The 20,689-nt window shown below is 43.9% G+C and overlaps 1 protein-coding gene across 3 annotated transcripts in view; it reads left to right on the top strand.

Moving 5' to 3' along the window:
• The window catches only part of LCOR (ligand dependent nuclear receptor corepressor), a 137,054-nt gene extending 117,089 nt beyond the window's left edge, over nt 1-19,965 (top strand). For all 3 annotated transcript variants that reach the window (XM_028098598.1, XM_028098597.2, XM_088019806.1), the window contains exon 8: nt 5,073-19,965. In XM_028098598.1, coding sequence (XP_027954399.1) covers nt 5,073-9,411 — 4,339 coding nt within the window. In that variant the 3' untranslated portion in view covers nt 9,412-19,965. The remainder of the gene's footprint in view (nt 1-5,072) is intronic.
• The last annotated feature ends 724 nt before the right edge of the window (nt 19,966-20,689 follow it).

The raw sequence follows: 20,689 nt of genomic DNA, 5'->3' as shown, positions 1-20,689 counted from the left end.
TGGTCAAGGTCATGCAAGCTATTTCTGTCCAAGGAGAGACACTCAGAACTCATCCAGGGAGTTGGAAGTCAAGTTTCCCTCCTCTTCTACAGCCCAACCTCCCATTTACCAGTCCCTGGGACCTTACAGCTCTGTAGTGGTGGTGAAGTATTTCTGATTGATAAATAATTTACTTAACTATTACAGACTCCTGTTTTTGAGCAGAAAGAACATGAAATCAAACAAGCGATTTTGAAATCTGTGATGAATTATTGTTCTTGTAAAGATCTTACATAGTCAGATGTGAGGGACGTACCATCATACCAAACTGTAATCACTGAACTATAACATAGTGCTTTCCCTTCAGTCGAGTTGAATGAATGGGCTGCAGGACAGAAGCTCGCCCCTCTCTTTTTTACCTTAGTGCCTGAGAATATTCTAAATCAGGGCAAATGCATATTTAGACTCTCTCAAAGGCCTAAGACTATAGGAAAAAATGGAATAACTGGAAGCAAAAGTAAAGACTAGCTGTTTAAAACTCAGGCAAAAACTAGCCAGTTTTTTAAAAACTGCACCCATTTAAAAAAAAAAAACATGAAAAAATTGTAATAAATTTCAGGAAGATGAGGTTAATTTTTTAAAATTAAATATTCAAATCATGTGAAATTAAAACTTGTCTAAGCCTAAGATCTTATTGAGAAAATTTCTAGAGAAAAACAAGGTAGGAAGCTTGGTAAGTTAGAGGCAAAATCAAAAGTGATTTTATTGCTATAGTTATAAAGTTAGCTATTATAACAGGGCCATTTAATGACACTTGGGCAAAGGTTAGTATTAATGTGAAGGTTCTCAGATCCAAGTGAAGCTACCAGTCCAGTTGTCTTCCAAACATCTCAGATGCAGAATATTAAAAACACCTCAACTCAATGTGTACAGAAAGGAACTCATCAGACACATACCTACTGCAACAATCACCAGCCCCCAGCTTCATTCCCTGTGTTCCTATCTCAGCAAATGAAGCTGCCCAGGAAGAAAACCCAGGAAGCGTTCTTGATGCTTTTTTTCTCTCCCCTCTTTTTTGCTAAGAAAAAACAGAAGAGCATGAAATGTGATCCCTACCTTGTTGTTTACATCTCAGGTAGCTCAAGTAGTTTACATTTGCTTGGAAAGCTAAGACAAAGACAAGTCAGTAAAAGAGACAAGATAATAAAATGTATAGGATAAATATACATGATTCCTTGTGATTGCCAATGTATTTTACAAACCACTGTGGTTTGTAAATTCCTAGGATTTCAGGAAAAGATGCAGTCATTCCAGGTGGGGATAGTTTTGAGGTGGCCCAGGATACAACTGATAAAGAGCTCCCTACTTCTTGCTCTGATGAGCTGTGGTTCACCAGTACATTCTCCCTGATTCTTTTTGCGAGGAAAGCGCACATACAAATGACCCTTTGTTGATGTCTCTCTCTTTTATTTATTTATTTTTTAAAGATTTTATTTTTTTATTTGACAGAGAGAGACAGCGAGAGAGGGAACACAAGCAGGGGGAGTGGGAGAGGGAGAAGCAGGCTTCCCACCGAGCAGGGAGCCCCATGTGGGGCTCAATCCCAGGACCCCGGGATCATGACCTGAGCCGAAGTCAGACGCTTAACGACTGTGCCACCCAGGCACCCTGATGTCTGTTTCTTTTAATCAAGGTTGCCGTTTGCAGTTTTAATCTTTTCATCTCCTGGACTCCCCTTCTGATGCTGTTTTTCATAAATGCTATACTGCTGTTCCAGGTTAGCGTTCAGTGGGTTCTGATATTTCTGCAATATATATGCCTTTGTTGTGAAGACCCCACATCCCCTTTCTGTAGTGCTGTGAAACAGATTCATACCTACCTGTAGTTGTCTGTTCTTTCAGGACTAATTAAGCCATATTGCCACAACCATTGCTTCAGGGATGGTTTCATGGCCCTTTGGACAATCTTACATTAGTTGAAGCTAATTAAAATACTGAAGCACTGTTAAATTATTGAAACATGGAATAGCAGCAGATGTCTCACAACCATAAGAGAGGTTAGATCTCACCCGTGGATTAATTATTACTCAGTTTTTTATTCTGTGTGAGCATCACTTTAGAAGAAAGTGCTTTCTCAATTTCTTTCAGAGCACTCTCTCCTCTTTTTGGGTACACATCTTGATTTCATTAATCTGTAAGCATATTGTTAACCCCAAATACTAAAACATGCTTTCCAGAGCAAAGCCATAGGCATGGAGCAGTGTCCAGAAGATTTTCACACTTTGGTGATGATTGTGCTTCTTGAGTTGGAGAGAACCATTTATCTCCAGTTTTTTTCTGCAGTAAGCTGCTTTATCTTTTTCATAAACTTGGATCAACCTATTTTACCTTTTTCATGTATTACTGAAATGCGCTTTTTTGATGCATTGAAAAGGCAGTGATATCCCACTTATTTATAGTCACCTCTCTTCAGAAACATCAGGAACACATCCAAAAACCAAAAAGAGAAATAAAGGCCATTGAGCAGTTGAAGTTGTTAGAAAATCCATGCATTTTATTCATAAAACTATTCCTGAAACCTTCATTCAGAGTCTTTATTTTTACCTAAAGTACCAGTCTAGCACTTGAAGTAAGGCTCCTAAACACAGCTGCTACTTGGAAGCCAATAAGAAGAAAGATTTTAATAACATCCAGACTGCCAGTGTGACTTTTTTGTATTAAGGCAGTCAGATTTACTTAATTGAATAGCCCCCAAAGCTATCAATATGTTTTAGTTCAGTATAATAAAACTAACAGCTGTGGCGCGCCTGGGTGGCTCAGTAGGTTAGCATCCGACTTTTGATTTCGGCTCAGGTCATGATCTCAGGGTCATGAGATCAAGCCCTCTGTCGGGCTCCCACACTGGGCTTGGAGCCTGCTTAAGATTCTCTCTCTCTCTCTTCCTCTGCCCCTCTCCCCACCCACTCGCATGTGCACGCTCTCTCTCTCTCTCTCAAAAACATAAATAACAGCTAAACTCAGCTAAACTTCAATAATGGTGAACATGGTAACAACACTGAGTCACTAAGAAAGAATAAATTGTGTTCAGAGGAGGATATAATTTTTAAAAGACTTCCATCAAAAATACTTTTAAAATTTTAAGTGTTCGGTGCTTGAAGTATAAACTTTATGTGGAAAATTCACTTTAGGTTGTAAGAAAGCATTAGTGTACATCTCTGAATTATTCTCTTTTTTTTTAAGATTTTATTTATTTGAGAGAGAGAGAATGAAAGATAGCACGAGAGGGAAAAGGGTCAGAGGGAGAAGCAGACTCCCCGCTGAGCAGGGAGCCCGATGTGGACTTGATCCCGGGACTCCAGGATCATGACCTGAGCCGAAGGCAGTCGCCCAACCAACTGAGCCACCCAGGCGCCCTCTCTGAATTATTCTTTATTGAAATGTGTTTAACGTGATTGGCTGACAGTAATGGTAACTGATAACTTCATAGGTTTTCCTTTGCACTAATCCTAAGTGGAAGAGGGGCACATGCTCTGTTAAGACCGAAAATGGTTAAGTGTTCTGGCCAAGGTTACACAACTAGTAAGTGGCAGAAGACTCACTACCATCTCACAGCACTGTATCCTGTTACACATGTTACGCTGTTGGTACCACCTGATAGGCATAGCGACAAGGCGGGTGAAGAAGGCAGGAGGCCAGTGTAGGCTGTCTAAGGTAAGCCTTCCTGGGAAGGCATCTCATGGCTGGGAGATAAAGTCAGAGATTGAAGAACAGATGAATTAGCTGGAAGATACTATCAAATAACATGTTCAACACGTGTGTGTTAAGCTGCTCTCAGTGCCCTGACAGTTTCATAGTCAGATAATAGTCTCCTGAGGAATTATAGTCCAGAGAGAGAGAAATTGAGAGGTTGTATAAAACTCCAGAAAATTGGATGGGGCGCCTGGGTGGCTCAGTCAGTTAAACATCTGCCTTCAGCTCAGGTCATGATCTCAGGGTCCTGGGATGGAACCCGGGGTCAGGCTCCCTGCTCAGCGGGGGAACCTGCTTCTCCCTCCCCCTCTGCCCTTCCCCCCACTTCGGCGCGCTCGCACTCTCTCTCAAATGAATACTTTTTTTAAAAAAATGGAGCTCTCCAACTGCTTGGGCTTCGTAAAACCCAGACATTCAGAAACACAGAGCAGCTCTTGAAAACACTCGGCTGTCTATGTGGGAATTGCTTTTAGTTTGTCTTGAATCTAGTATCATCCTTGCCCACCACCTTCCACTGTCCAGGTTAAACTTCAGAGTTGTCCTGGATAACTTATGGAAGTGGTTGTCTGATGTAGAATGACTTGTGAAGTACTGTAAAATGCTCGTTGAAGGTCTAGGAGAATGTAGCAGGCGGGGCTTGACTGAGAAGACATCCTGCTGCCTCCTTGCAGTGACAGAACCTTGCAGTTTATTGCAGGATTTCCTGTTTCCTTGCTTAGACCCAGGAATCCGTAGTTGCAGCTCCTTCTGTCGTTGTGTCTGAAATGTGAAATTACCAATCTCCATTTCTCATTGCCCCAGGAAGGGGGCAGAAGAATTCCTGCATTACTGTTTGCAGAATTATAAGTCTAGCCAATTAGTCATGCTGAGAAAAATTAAAACTATAATTTCTCTAAGTCCGAAATTTGTAATGTAGTGCGTCTGAATTTTTGTCAGTGTTGTGGACTTATAAATCACTGACTGTTTACTAACAGGAATACCCAGGCCTAAAACGAAAGTGTATGTTGATTGACTGGAGTTAATAATGTGGCCAAAATTTTATTTTCTGAAAAACTCTTTTCAGTGATATTTCTTCTCTAGAAGATAAAAATTATTGCGAATGATCACTTAAAAAGTATGAAGGGTGTTACTAAAATTTGAGAATATTTCGGGGCTGGTCTTATATTGTAATCAGGTAAATACTCCTTATTTATTAAATCAAATTTATACAGGGCACTTAGAAGCAGTTTTAGAGTGTCTGTTCATTCTCTTTATAGCATGAGTAACATCTGGTGAATTTCATAATGTAAAAATGTTCCTTGGAAAATGACCATACTAATTTCTCCTTTCTCTTTGTCTGTCTAGTGAGAATTCAACAGAAGCTATAGCAGTAGATTCTAACAATCAGTCGAAGTCCCCACTGGAGAAGTTTATGGTCAAACTGTGCACTCATCATCAGAAGCAGTTCATCCGTGTCCTGAACGATCTGTACACTGAATCCCAGCCGGGCACCGAGGACCTGCGACCTGATTCTGGAGCAATGGATGCATCCACTTGCAATGCTAGCTGTGCCCAGCTAGGCACCAGACATAAGGAAAAGGATGCTGCACGTCTCGATATGATGTCTCCTACTTCTGTAGATTTGTTTGTAGACTCATCAGGCTCACACAGCCCTCCACACTTGACAGAACAGGCCCTGAGGGAGCCTCCTCCTGAGACAAACTCTGTAGATGGAAGAGAGAATGCCTTGACTATTATCCAGAAAGATTCCTCTGAACTTCCAACCACTAAACCTAATTCTGGTAGTTCAACGGATAGTTCCAGTCTGGGATACCTCACCACATCTAATTCTTCCTCATTAAGCTTCCACCACATCTCTAAGAGCTTGGAGGGGCAAACCACTGGACAGCAGCAAGACACAAATGTGAAAATATGTGAGGAGGGGAAAGACCATATGCAGAGCTCAGCTTTAGTAGAAAGTCTGATTGCAGTGAAAGTGGCAGCTGAGAATAGTGAAGAAAGCAACAGCTGTATTGTTTCTCAAAGAAATTCATTCAAAGCTTTATCAGAAGAGGCTTGGGACTCAGGGTTTACTGGGAATTCACCTAGAACTGCTGACAAAGAGAATGCTTTACTGTGTAGCTCAAAAACACCTTTGCGCCAAGAGTTAGAGTCCAGTGAACAAGATTCAAGGCCAAAGCAAGAGAACCATCTTCACTCACTAGGAAGAAATAAGGTGAGTTATCATTTACATCCCAGTGATAAGGGTCAGTTTGATCATTCCAAAGATGGTTGGTTAGCCCCCAGCCCCCTGCCAGCCGTACACAAAGCATCTAATGGACATTCGCGAACCAAGATGATATCAGCCTCCATTAAGACAGCTCGGAAAAGTAAAAGGGCATCAGGGTTGAGGATAAACGATTACGATAACCAGTGTGATGTCGTTTATATCAGTCAGCCAATAACAGAATGCCACTTGGAGAATCAGAGATCAATATTATCTTCTCGAAAAACAGCCAGGAAGAGTACTCGAGGGTACTTCTTCAATGGTGATTGTTGTGAGCTGCCAACTGTTCGCACACTGGCCAGAAATTTGCACCCCCAAGAAAAGGCGAGCTGTTCACCGGCAGAAGCAGAGGGAGCGGTCACTCCCAGGCAGACACTTCCACGTTCAGCCCCTGGACCTGCAGTGGATATACAGCATCCCAGAGAGGACAACCATGAGGAACCTAGTAAAGAAATAACCTCCCTCAAGGAAGGAGAAAGAGAAGCTTCCTCTGAAAAGGAGTCTCAAGAGCCTGAGGTCTGCCCCATGACAAATAAACCAAATCTGAACAGCTCTCCTAGGTCAGAGGAAACAATAGCCTCCAGCCTGGTGTCGCGTCTCCCTGCTCACCTTCCCGAAGAGGACATTCCAGAAGGCAGCTCCATGGTCTCAACTCCCACAGCAAGTGGGATGGCTTCCCCTGAACGAGACGAACAACCAGTTGAACTGCTGGATATCAAGGAGGGGACTGTCACCCAAGACTGTCACCTGATTTCCTCTACTGAGAGCATTTCTGAGGGAGGCAGTGAAGTTGTTGTTTCTAGACCTCATTCTTCTCCTGAAACAGTCAGTAGAGAGGAAGGTCCTCTGTGCTCAGAAAGTCAGAGTCCCCCAGTGGGCTTGGAGCCTCCCCTGAGCCTGGGAAAAGCTGAAGACAGCCAAAGCATCAGTACCGAGGCCGAGACTGAAGACACTCAGGAGCTAGATACTGACCCACTCTTGAAGGAAAGCAGCACTTTTACTAATGAAAACCCCAGCAAAATTGAGGACAGTGAGGCAGCAGATGGTACAGGAAAACCAGAGGGACAGGGCAGTGATGTAAAACATTCTTCAGAAAAAGGTATGTGTGATCAAAACATTGACTCCCCTGAAGAGAATGTGGACAAGAAGAAAAAAGGTAAAAAACTCCCTGAGGCCTCTGACAGGTGCCTGAGGAGTCAGCTTTCAGATCCCTCCTCTGCCGATAGGTGCCTAAGAAGTCAAAGTTCAGATTCTTCCTCTACTTGTCCTGAGATCAAGATTTCTAAAAATCCTGGTATGAAACGTTCTAAAAAGGAAGGGTACTCTGGCGAGACAGCATCAGAGGACCTTCTGGCTGACGGTTTCCATACAAAAGGTCTGGAGGACACTGAAAACCCAGGTGTCGATGAAAATCCCTCTGAGAAAGATGCTGAGCGGGAGGGCGAAGGAGGTGGGATCATCACCAGGCAGACTTATAAAAACAAGCTGGCAAAAGAAGTCAAGGGGGAAGAAGGAGATATTTTCCCCAGCAGTGATCCCATAACCACAGTTGGCCAGCCCCTGCCTGGAGAGAGACTGGAAATCTATGTTCAGTCTAAGTTAGGAGAGAAAAATGCTCATGACCCCTCAGAAGGTATTCCTTGTACTTTCCCAGAACAATCAAAAGAGAAGCCAGAACCAATTCCTGCACAAGATCCGGAGGAGGTTGCGAATGAGGTCGGCACTGCAAACGCCCAGCGGAAAGATGACGATAGTGACCCACCGTCCAGTGCACCTGGGTTGTCAAGTAGTGGAAGTGGTGATGCCGCTGGGCCCCCAAAATGGGTACCGAGGCTTACAAGATTGACCTCTTCAACCTACAACCTAAGACACGCTCATTCTCTGGACTCCTTAGATACTGCAAAAATGACTTCAGAAAAGGAAGCAGCTCAAGGAAACCCAATGCCAAAGGAAAATGAAGCCTCAGAGAGTAGAGATCGTGTAGACGAGGATGATGTGGACACGGTGGTAGATGACCAGCCAAAGTTTGTGGAATGGTGTGCAGAGGAGGAGAACCAAGAGCTTATTGCCAACTTCAATGCACAGTACACAAGAGTTCAGAAAGGCTGGATCCAGCTGGAGAAAGAAGCCCAGCCAACACCAAGATCAAGGAACAAGTCAGATAAACTGAAGGAGATTTGGAAAAGCAAGAAAAGGTCACGGAAATGTAGGGGTTCATTGGAGGTTCAAAAGTTTTCTCCTGTTCAGATGCTGTTTATGACAAACTTTAAATTATCTAATGTTTGCAAATGGTTCTTAGAGACAACTGAAACCCGGTCTCTGGTGATTGTGAAGAAGCTCAATACTCGTCTTCCGGGAGATATTCCCCCTGTCAAGCATCCTCTTCAGAAGTACTCTCCTTCCAGCCTGTACCCCAGTTCACTGCAGGCTGAACGCTTGAAAAAACACTTGAAGAAATTTCCCGGAGCTACTCCTGCTAGGAACAATTGGAAAACACAGAAGCTCTGGGCCAAATTTCGAGAGAATCCTGACCAGGTGGAGCCAGAGGATGGCAGTGATATCAGCCTCAGCCCCAATTCTGAAGACAGCGTAGAGGAAGTCAAAGAAAGTCGAAATAGCCATCTTCCCACAAACTCACCTACCCCAGCCAGTACCCGGATCCTTAGAAAATATTCCAATATTCGAGGAAAGCTCAGAGCCCAGCAATGTTTGATCAAGAATGAGAAAATGGAAACCCCGTTCGGGCAGGCTGTGGAAAGTAAACAGAGTTGTAAGAGTGTATGCATCAACCCGCTGATGTCCCCCAAGCTTGCCCTGCAAGTGGATGCAGATGGGTTTCCTATTAAGCCCAGGAGTACTGATGGAATGAAGGGAAGGAAAGGGAAGCAGATGTCTGAAATCTTGCCGAAAGCAGAAGTGCAGAATAAACGCAAGAGGACAGAAAGCGGCGGCACTCAGGACAGGAAGGACACAGGAAGGTCCCCTGTGGTGAAAGCCAGCAAAGACAAGCATGCCGATGGATCCACCAGAACCCCTGCAGCCAAGAAGCCAGCTGCGAGGGACCGAATCAGCCAGCTGCCCAAAAAGACATCCTTGAAAGAGAATAAGCTGAAGACCGCTAAGAAGTCTCCTGGGAAGAGCTGCCCTCCGTCCAGGAGGGAAAAAGAGAATACAAACAAAAGACCCACACAGCCCGCTGCCCCGGAGACAGGGACGAAACCTGCAAAGCAAAAGGGGGCAGGTGAATCCTCTTCAAGGCCACAAAAAGCCACCAACAGGAAGCAGAGCAGTGGAAAGACTCGGGCCAGACCCTTGACGAAAAAAACCCCAGAGAGCAGTGCGGCCCAGAGAAAGCGAAAGCTGAAGGCAAAGCTGGACTCTTGTCACGGCAAACGGAGACGGCTGGATGTGAAGTGATCGGAAGGCTGGCAGCCACGAGCTAAACTGTCCTACAGAAAGTAACCCTTCACTTTGCATTAACTAAGTCTGCTTTTATAAGCTCAGCCGGCCTTTGAGATCTGCAGTTAACGGAGAACACCACCATTGAAGATGTCAGAAAATGCATCTTAGATGGAGACGGGAACTTGCAGTCTTTCTCTGAGGCTGAGTAAGGGAAGTTATATATTATATTCTGGTTGTTCCTTGGGTTTTAAACTTGGAACCAAGCAGTTTTAGTTTTTAAAAGTACAGTGCCTTATTTATCCTTTTTGTTTTTAAATTTACAAAAGCTAAAAAGCTGATCTATGTGATTAAAGGCTTGTATTTTATACTTGATGCACAAGCACTTGTACTGTAGCCGAGAAGACCACCATCATGCACATAAAAGTAGCTTTTCAGCAGCCATCCTGCAGTGTCTGTACCTGAACAGATGCTCCTCTTTGCAAACCCGAGCAGTGAACTTCCCTCTGTGTCTTGTTTGTTTAAATGATATTCGAAAGCTAAACCAAATCATTTTTATGGTATGTGGAGATTGCAGAGGGAATTTATAATTATTATGAAAGATGAATATTTCTGTTACCCCTTTTTTAAAAAATCATATTCATTATTGGTCACTCCTCTCACTTTTGGCCTTCTGTCATTTAAAAAATGTATTCTAAATTATGTGCCCATGGGACAAAAGATGTGTCACAAGGTGTTAATATTGGGTTGTGACCTCTAAAATTTATTTACACCCCCCAGGTGACTTGCATTACTGATTCTTACCATCCTTTTCATTTTTGGCCTTGCAAGCTTGCTAGCACTCTAACAAGGTTTTCACCTGACTTTGAGGGGGAAAATGTAGGATTTTTTTTTTCCATCTTGTAACTATAACTTGACAATTAGGATGAGAGTGACTATTGTAATATTCTTTCTTACCCTGAATACTTCCATATTCAAAGAAAGCCAAGTTGTTGTTTTCAGTAATAGAAAAGTTTCAGAGTTTGTGTGTGCATGTGCACTTGGGCGCATTTGCCTGTGGTTATTAGCCACAGATGTCTCCCAGCCGCAGTTCTACAGTAAAATTCTTTCTTCCCCATACAGTTTGCTAAGGTGTTCACGAGCTGGGTAATTAGCACAGGCCAGATGGTTTAAATGTGGCCCAGGGTCTCTGTGAGTATCCGCAAAACCAGTTTGGCACCAGACTCAGAAAGGTCTAAACAGCGCAGTTATGTAAAGGTCAGAGCGACCTTGTAGTGGGAGGAGACAGCTCCGGCATCTCCTAGCGAGCCCACACCCCTCCTCCCATCTGGAGTTGGTGTTCAATTGGCGTGTCCCAGTGGGGATGTACGTGTGTAGAGTGGGTGTTCGCATTCTGATTGATTAGCACCATCCTGGTAGTTAATGCTTGTGGTATCACTCCTGCCTCTATCATGTCAGGCTCTGTTCCTTGGCTTGAAAGTGAGAGCTGCAGTGTTTGTAACTAATGTTGTTTGCCTTTCCCGAGTGACGCCTGAGATGGTTGCACTGGTTTTACCCTGGTGCCTATGACATTGCTTCATTATAACACAGTGTGTACTCAGCATCTCCCCTGAGCCACTCTACAGAAAAGCCTTGGTTGTTAGAACTTCAGCCAGCCTCTCTACTGTGCTCTGTCACAGAAGTAGGCTTATCTGGACAGGTGCTACTCTGTCCTTTTTACTAAAAAAATTCCATTTTAGATTGTTCAGATGTATTTAGGTAAACCCAGATGGGCTTTTTTCATGCATAGTTCAGTCAGGTCATGATAAAACAGGCCTTCTACCCATTCTGTTAAAGATTCGCTGTATATAATGAGAACTTCTGCTGACTGGATAGGACTGGAGAGAAATGTTTGATTCATGGGAAATTGAGAATTGTATTGAATTTCATAGACTATCTTCAGTGAAGCCTTGACTCCCCCCCCCCATGTCTCCTCTATCCCATGAGTCTCTTATTTTCATTTTAATATCTTCGACTTTGGCCATTCAAGAGCTACCTATATTAATGAAACTGCTGAGTGTGTATGTTGGACAGCCCTTTCTCAGCATTAAGTTGCACAGAAGCATTAGTATGTTTTCAGTAGGTTCGGTTAATCTTTGAAAAGTGGTTTTAAAGTTTTTAAAAAATATTTTCATATAGTCGTCACTGGATACTGTTTTTGTGGTGACTTAAACAGCTGAGGGGTGCCGAGGTCACGTGTGCTGACTCCTGTACTTGTTGTAGGTGCCCCCCTTAGCTGCATGCCGACTACCTTGTAGTGGTGCTTGGATTAGGTTAGGGAGAGGTGCGAGGCAGTGAGCAGGTGCAGCCCTTCCAGTTCCAGGCTTATTAACTCATTCCATTACTTTTCTAAGTTCTTTTTCACTTTAAAAAGCGTACTTCAAGATAATAGCCTTTTCTCCCATTTTAGGCAGCATTTGAGAAAAGGTATCAATTTGTATGCATTTTTTTTTTAATACACTGCTGTGGATCATCTTTAAAATCAACTTACATTTTATAGTAGTAACAACACTTAAATAGACTGGGATTCTACATAATTAGAACACTTAAAAGTTTAGAAGTATTTTTATATTTGTTGAATCTCCTTTTTGCTGATTCAGTTAATTTTGCTAATAGAAGAAAGGAAAAAAAATGAACTTGAGGGCTGGCTCTGGAACGCCCTTTTACACTTACAGCCGAGGCTGGCAAAACTGTCTCCTAGACATCTCCAAGCCAGATGACTCAAGTCCCCCCTTGCTTTCCCTGTCTTGCAAAGACCTCCTTCCATGTTCACAGTATGGCTGGCCACCAGATGCAAAGGCAGTGGGTCCCACATTCCAGATTCCAAATCACAAAAGAATTCTGCTCCTGGGCCTATACTCAGTACAGTGACTGTCCCAGCAATGGAGCTGAAGTTGCTGACCAGAGAACTCTGGTATTACCTCTGAGCTTCTGGGAGAGCTGCAGGGGCCCTGGGGAGCAATCACTGAAGCTCTACCTTAGCTCCCCAGAGCTGGGCCCTCTTCGGGAGACCCGTCTTCGAGTCCCACTTCCTAGCCCCTAAGGCCCCCTGGGTTTGGGAGGACAACATGGAGACCCTCCCTAGTCAGGGCCCAGAGCCTCACCCACAGCACCCCCTCAAACCCCTGGCAGTCTGCAGCACAGCAGGGAGGCAGGGAACCTTTCTTCTGCTCTTAAGGCATCCTGCATAGGAATGTCACTGGTGTCTGTTAATCTGCAATTGCTAGTCTCTTGGATCCCGTAGGGAGGCCAGTTCTGTTGCATCTCTATTTCAGTAAAGATTTCTACACAAGCCTTATCTAAAAACAAGAATCTTGGGCTGTGGGTTTCGCTCTTGCAGTAGTATGGATAGGAGAGGTGCAGGTCGCAGTCCCTTCACAGAGGCGGTGTTCCTGATGGGCTCCTCTGTGCATCTCTCACTGTTCAGATAGGACATCAGTGAAACACATCACTTCAAGACAGTTGCTTTGAACTGAAGTTTGGTCTCTTTTCTGCCTTGTGGTGGATTCCGTAGTGAGGGCTACAGTTGTCACTTTCCTCTCTGGGCGATGTCTTGCTGATTGAAGGACCTAAGATCTTGCTAAGGAGGAAAGGACAGCATGCGACACAATGCAGATGTCACCACCAGCGAGTCTGGTGGCTTGTCACCGCGCCTGGGTATTGGAGTTCCCCGAGGTGCTGCGCCCAGGAGCCACCCCTGTTCCTGTTGGTTTCCTGTCAGCCCACGCGAGCTATCTTTTTTGCAGACCTTGAGAGATCAAGGGTCTGCAGAATACGGGCTGGTCGCTCTTTTGTAAATAGAAGTTTATTGGAACATAGCCATGCCCGTTTGTTTACGTACTTTCTGTGGCTACTTTCCAGCAGAGTGGAGTGTCTACAGCAGAGACTCTATGCCTTGCAAAGCTGGAAAGATTTACTGTCTGGACCTTCAGAAAAAGTGTGCTGACCCTCCTTGTTTAAGAAAAATCATCCTTTTTCAGGAACAAATTTTGCCTGATTTATCTTCTCCTTTCTTTTGCCTGCCCCCCCCCCCCGTCCTCTTCTTTCCTTTTCTTCTTTCTCCTCCTTCCCTTCCTTCAGTTTTGTTCTTCCTTTCACATTTCTTTATGTCTCCTTGCTACAGAAGAGACACGATGTGTTGTTAGAGCACACTGGACCCTGCCTCCTGACACTTGAGCTACCGCAGCCTCACACCTCGCCTCTTTGAGCCGCCCATCGCTGGCCGCAGTGAGGCCGCCGGTAGTCTCTAGGGTCAGCCCCACAGGCGAAGAGGGCTTCAGAGTTCTCAGTGCAGCCCTGGCCCCTCATTTCCCTCTGTCCTTATCTCAGACCTGACTCTGGCTTCACATCTTGTGTGTTACTGAGGCAAGCCAGGATTTGTTTTTGTTTTTGTTTTCAAAATTAGTTGAGGATACTTCAGTTGGAGGTTCAGTTTTCTGAGCCACATGTTTAGATACAGAAAAAGCCTTTTCACAGAAGAAAAATAAAGTCCAGTCACTAACCCAAAGTTTTTATTATGTAATGTTTTTGGCCAGCTTCTAGGAAAATAAAAATGTATCAGTACTAATATTTTTTCAGTCACATACTCTCCTTTCAAAATAACTTTATTAAAGGCAAGCCAACAAATAAAAAATAGGGGCTTGCTTTGAACATGCTTTTAGAAAAGAACAGAAACTTGGAGCATATTAGAACCTGAGTATAACTGAGAAGTTGTAGATTGTATCTTTGGATCAAATCCAGTCAACTCTAAGCTGTTGGTCCTCCCTCTCCCGCACAACTCAAGAATAAGCTTCTATACTGTGCTACAAATGAAGTTGAATGTCATGTCAATGAAAAAATTTCTGTCAGTGGCCCCAGAACAGTGATTGTTTCAATTATTTTGAAACAGATAATTATTATTTTGACTTCTCAGCTATTAATTTTTGTCTTCTTATGGCTTGATGTCCACTGAAATACTGCAAATTTTTCCTACAAGTATGAAATCATGTCTAGGTATCACACATTGGCAAGGCAGTCCTCACCTCCCAGCAGTAAACATACTTCCCTCCCAAATCCTTTTTCAGGGAAAAAAATGAAAATAAAAAGATTATTGTATTTAAAACAAGCAGAATTGTGAAAAGCCTTTTGAGGCAACCTTCAGTACAGTTCATCCCTTGAAATGTCAGAACAAGCTGCTTTGTTCTACAGTGGACGGGTTGGAAGACTTGAGGGTCTGACCTCTTTCCTTTAAAGATATTAAGTCATACTCAGGCAGGAACCCAGAGCTCTCTGATACTGCTTCCGACTTAGGGCTTTGCCATGTTCTGCTGGGGGCACCTAGAGGATCACCTGGGGCGCTTCTGCAGAGGGTATGCTTGCTCATGCTTTTGCTCTTGGAATTGAGCTGGCGCTGGTCAGTTCCTTCCATTACCTCCTGTCTGTCTGTCCTTCCCTTTCCCAGAGTGCCGGTGGTGTATGCTCGGTGCTCAGGAGACATCCTTAGCTTCGGTGTTCAGAGGGGCAGTTGTGTAGCTATGCCCCCCTGGCAAGCACAGTGGTGCACAAAGGCTTTCTCCCCTGCCTGAGGCCAGTCCACGTCACACAAGGTGCTCAGCAGTAGGCAAGGTACGCAGAAGTACAGATGGCCCATAAAACAGCAATAGCAGCAGCAAAAAACAGGTTTTTTAAAAACATTTTCTAATATGCCGGAGGTTGGAGGAATGCATTTTACCTTTTTTTTTTTTAAAGGATTATATTAAAAAAAAAAAAAAAACAGGTGAAAGATTTATGCGACCTAAAGAGAAACCAGAGTAACAGAGACCATATGTAGCTGACACAGCCTAAAATATAAAATATCCACCACCTGGCTATTTACAGAAAAGGTTTACTGACCCCTGTAGTATGTCATTCAAGGTCAGTTATGCAGACAGGCACAAAGGTTTTTCCTGTAATCCAGCCTTGCACCATTTCTGTCCTTTTAGATTTGAGGGTGTCTTGCCAGTTCATCTCGGCACACAGCTGTTGTTGCATGTTATTTCTGAGTAATGCTTGTGCAGTAAAGAAAAAGAAAATATCCCCCTTCATTGATTGAATATTTGTTGAATCGTGACCTTACCTACTAGGATAAGTAGTTAAAACTCTCTTAGTCTCTTACAAAGTCTCTTAAGTCTTCCTCTATGGCAAACAGATTTAGTAATGGACCTAAAGCCGAGATAGTGCCTCTCCTGGCCAGCACAGGTGGGCTCCTTTTACCCCCTAGAGCCCTCCTTTTCTTTTTTGTGTACAGCATATTTGCAAGCTCACTCCCCCAGCTTTGGTCACTACTTGTGAATATAACTGGCTGGCCTGTGCCTGTTTGAACCTCGAATCCAGCCTGGCCATTCTCAGCTCTCTTAAAAACACCAGCATGTTGATGGCACCTTGTTGGCACACCAGCAGCTGCAGACTGAAGAAGAGCAGAGCTCTCTGACCTGGCTCGTCTCATTTGGAGGAGCCATCCTTGACACCTCGCCTCTTCCCTCTTCTGCTCAGGCCACCCTGCCCCCTTCCAGGAGGTGTCTTCTCGGGGACGGTCTCTCATCTCCCGAGCATGTCACTGAACACAGGCGTGTCATACTAGAAGCCTCTTTCTCCGTAACTCTTTATTTTCCTTCTAGAATTTAGCCATTGGGTCCAGATGCTCTTCAGTTTATCAGCTTTTTCAGCCCACTTGTTTTCTATAATCTGCACCTCATGCTGTCTTGCAGCTGAAGCTGTAGTATTTGGGAGGTAGTTTGTGGGAAAGATGCTCTACAAACAAGATCTGCATAATTTTGTATATTTATACCACATATAGGGATTCGTTTTAGAGCCACTGTAGCTTAAGGGTATTAGTTTCACCAGTGTTCTAGGAGACTGTGTTATTGACTGTGGTTTCAAATATGTTATATAATACATAGTTATTCACACCACTGTGGAATATATTTCACTGTGTAAATAGTGATATTTTCCTGTTCAAATGCTTCTATAGAAAGTATTTATTTTAACAACAAAAAATTAACTGTCAAAAGGGCTTTCCAAAAAAGTGTTCTTTCTAGCCACCCATCTTCCCCAATTGCCATGCTCATTCATTGAACCCTCAGACAATGTAGTGAAGGCAGAGGGTGCGGCGTTGAAACCCTCACTCTGGGCATATGCAATGTGGATTGGGAACCTGAGTGCTTCCCCCCAGTGTCATCCCGTCCCAGAGCAAAGTGGGTCTCCCAGCACTGGTACGGCCGTGCCAGGCATCACATCAGGGCTTGCCTCAAGCAGCCCACGTTTTGCATGCACAGTTGATACCTTCTGACTGTCCAACCGCCTGTGCAGCGAAATGAGCCTTAGTTGTAACCCCAAGGAAATCCAAACCCATACCTGTGGGATATGGAGAAACCACTGGTTGCCTAAAGAAAGCATTAAGGTATTTTGTAGTCTTTCTCATGTTTGTGAAAGACGCACACCTGTTCACACTCATTAACCATGGGAGATAAGCGTGTTTCCTACTGCACCTTGACAGTACTCGAGAGCACCTCAGCTCCTCCTCCTCCTCCTCCACTTGCTCTCCCTCCTCCCCCTTTTCCCTGTCTCAGCAAGCATCTGTGCAGATGTGGGCCAGTCCCACCTGTAACCCGTGGTTACAGAATGAGACCTTCTGTTCTCAGATGTATTCAGCTTTACTTCTCAGGAGTCTTGGTCTGCGATTCAGAGCACCCCTAGATGTAATGGAACTGATGGCTTTATGATCATGTTCCTCTTCCCTGTGCCCCATTCCTGGGCACCTCTGTCTGAGTCATGATTCTCATTCCACCCAGCTGGCTGGACTGAGAACTGCGGCTCCAGGACCGCAGAGCGCTTGGGACTGGGCACACAGGGGGTTTTGTCCTCCAGTTGAACCATAATTTGCATATTTTCTTATGGCCTCCCTTTGTCTTTTCTAACAAATGAGGAGGACACTTGAACAGTAATGCTGGAGAATGTTTTTTTCTAAGATACTATTTGTAAGCAAATCTGATTTTAAGATGAAATGTGAATGGGTAACTAGGTGCCAGGGAATTTAGCACTGAACTAGACAGTCAACACTTTTTTAACCTTTGCAGGAGGAAATAGATTTTGCTCTCATCTAATGTTCGCAAGAAGTAATGTTGTAAATAGTTTTTTAAAAATATTTATTACGTGTGCTGTATACAGATTCATGTTCTGAGTGGTGTTGGTCTGCACTGTAGTATTGTAGAAGGATATATTTTGAGCAGTGGACTTACTTTCATAACACAGTTCACACATGGAGAAAGAACAGAAACCAGCAGGTTGAGAGCTATTTGGGGGCATTTGATCTGTAATGCTACATCAGTCCAAGCTTTAACTGCCCCCTCTTCTCATCTGGTTATGTTATATATTATATATATATATACACATATGTATGATAAACTGGTCAGTTCCCAGATCTGCAGAGCAGATTTCCAGGTGTTCTTTCTGATGTGCTGCGCATAAGCAATAAGATCCTAGGAAATAGCGTTTGTTCCGGGCTCTGCGTTGGCCCTTGTCTCAGAGGGTAGGGTGGGGGTAGAACAGCTCTTGCTAAGACCTCTTGCCTTTACCGGAGAGGTGGCTGTACTTGAATTTTTGCTTCTGTTTGTCTGCACGCTTCCTCATGTCATACAACTCTAGCAATGGATGAGAAATCTGCCAGCACCAGACACATCAAAAATTGGTCATGGAGATTGAAAAATGATCCTTTTTCCATGAATTTGTAGGGCTTCCAGAATCTAGTTGAGGCAAAGCTCATTTGGCTATAAACATAAATTGCCAGCTAAAAGCCCTTTGAGTCTATCCGCCCTGCCTTTGAAAGCTAAGCCCGTTTCCTGTGATCCTCCTCTGTGCCTGGGTTTGAAACGTCTGCGGTGAAACCCTTTAGATCCGAGCAAGGCAGGCAGTCCCTCTTCCACGGCTCCCAGCGTGTCCAGTTCCACAGCTTTCTAAGCAGCTTTCTAGCAGCCTCTCCTGTGACCGTCCTAAACTTTATGAAAAATACCCCACACCCAAATAACCATGGATAGGATAAGGTAGTTTTTTAGGCTTTTGGAATATGTCTTCTCTTTTGTATTTATGATGGTGTTTGGAATTTTTCACTAGTGTTTTTTTAGATTGAAGTGGGTGCGTTAGGAAAAAAAAAAAACTTTCCATTGCTGAGCCTGAAAGCAAGCAAGAGGAAAGAGACTGACTATATTGTGTCATTGGGGAGGTGACTACTTGTGGTGGTGGGAGGGCGGGGAGGGGCGTCGTAGATTATGTGGGAGTAAAATAGAACTCTGGCCTGAGGCTCCCCAAGTGTTATTACCTTGTAATAAATAATCCCCTTATTAGCCTCACTTAATCTCAATAGAAGCCTGCTGTTTACCCTCAGGGAACAAGTAGTTTTCAAAATTGAGCTCCTCCAAGGTCACTGGCCTATGCCTGTGTGCAGGCATTGGTCGTCTTTGTGAACTCATGGCATTATTTTCCCATATGCATTATGATACTAAGAAATTCAACCCCAACCTGTATGAAAAGCACAGCCCAGGGTCCTACTTTAGGCTAGAGTTAATGCCTTTCAGGGGCCAAGGGGGCATAGGAGGCCCATGCAATTTAACTGAAGCTCAGGTGCCGTGTGGGATTTTTATTCTTTTTAGGCCACGACCCTTCAGAATGAGATTAGGGCAGGGGCTGCTGATCCGGCTGTGGATCCAGGGAGCTCTAAGATGAATCTCTACCGTTCCTTTAAGGTCTTTCTGGTTCCTCCCAGTGTTGTCATTGCCGAGGTCAATCTTGTAGTTGTTCAGATGTGCTCCTTTTTGCTGTCTTGTGAGTCTTAGCCAGTGATCCAGATGCCCAAGGAGAGAGTCTCCGAGGGCCTAGCCCCTTCCCAGTATCAAGTGTGTGCTCCTAACCTGTGTGAAGGTGGTCTTTCCAAAAGCAGTGAATTGAGAAATTCTGCAAATGGTAATCTGGATGATCGGCGTGTATCTCTTGGGCCTGGATTTCCATTATGTTAGTGAGTGTAGGAAAATACTGTGTCTTTAATGGATGAAAATTCAATGTATGCTGTGAATTTGTTGGTTTGAAACATTGAAAAATTTTCATTAGACAATGTTTACATACCTCACCTGAAGAACCTTTGAGAGTGTATATATGAAATTAAAAAATATATTAAGTTGCTTTAAAACAATATGTATAGCTATAAAAGTTGGAGTTATTTTAACTTTGAATACGTACCAAGTCTCTTAAATATTGAAATCTGTGGGCTTTTTGTGCTTCTGTGTTTTACTTTCCTATTAGGCCATGTAGGAAACTGTGTTCTTGTTATTGGTAAAGGGGCCCTCGCTGAAATCCAAGCTTGGAAGGATTTCCTTTGTTGTTTCAGATTTTCTTGTTTGGTTTTGAGGGATGGGGTATGGAGCTAGAGGATGTGTGGGAGGGATTTCTCTAACATTGACATCTATTCCATGAGCTTTTTCTAGGCGCTTATTTTATTGCAGCGTATTAAACTTCTTTGATATTAAAGTGTGTTTGTGTAGTTACTGGAGAGGGAACAGAATGCATGGAAGCCCAGTATTCCACTTGTAACTTCTGGCAGAGTTGAGAAGTTGCCAGAAGGAACCAAAAAGCAATACTTCTTCATACTTCTGCCTCAGCCACGGTGTTGGGACTTAAAGGAACATTGTTTGGTAGCTCTGTGGCCATTTTGTGAGGTATACCTAACTTCAGGGGAAAGAAAACACTGTGGATGAATCCTTGGGAATTCCCACCGTGGAGTTGGAAAGGTGCCCGTGCTTCATCCTGAGGGACAGAGAGCAGCTGAACCAGGTAAGCCACTGTTAAATTCGGGGGTGATGTCCACAGCCACCAAGGAGGGCTGCCCCAGCTCTCTGTAGTCTGTGTTGGGACCTGGCAGAATGCTGGCAGGAGATTCTTCTATTTCCTAGCGTCGTGACCTGTTTCACTGTATTCTTTCAGTTCTGCTTGAGAAGGGTCTATGTAAGCGTCCAGTGGGCCAGTGAATCCTGTGGAATCAGCCATGATTTCATTAGTAAGTTATATGACAGTGGCCATCGACACGCAGAACTATATCCAGTAAAAATAACCCTGCAGCTGACAGTCGGGCTACCTCTCTTAACCTGGATTCGGAGAATCATCTTGTTCCACAATAGGACTTTTCAGTGTTAAAAGAGACTTCTTTTCCTCCCATATTGATCCTATTGGTAGAATAACTAGAATATATCTAAGA

The sequence above is a fragment of the Eumetopias jubatus genome, unplaced genomic scaffold (assembly GCF_037043125.1).
Source record: "Eumetopias jubatus isolate StellerSeaLion01/CBP00866 unplaced genomic scaffold, mEumJub1_p1.0 scaffold_17, whole genome shotgun sequence".
In the NCBI taxonomy this organism is placed as follows: Eukaryota; Metazoa; Chordata; class Mammalia; order Carnivora; family Otariidae; genus Eumetopias; species Eumetopias jubatus.
The sequence above is the reverse complement of the archived record's forward strand: the minus strand, read 5'-3'. Positions and strand labels throughout refer to the sequence as shown.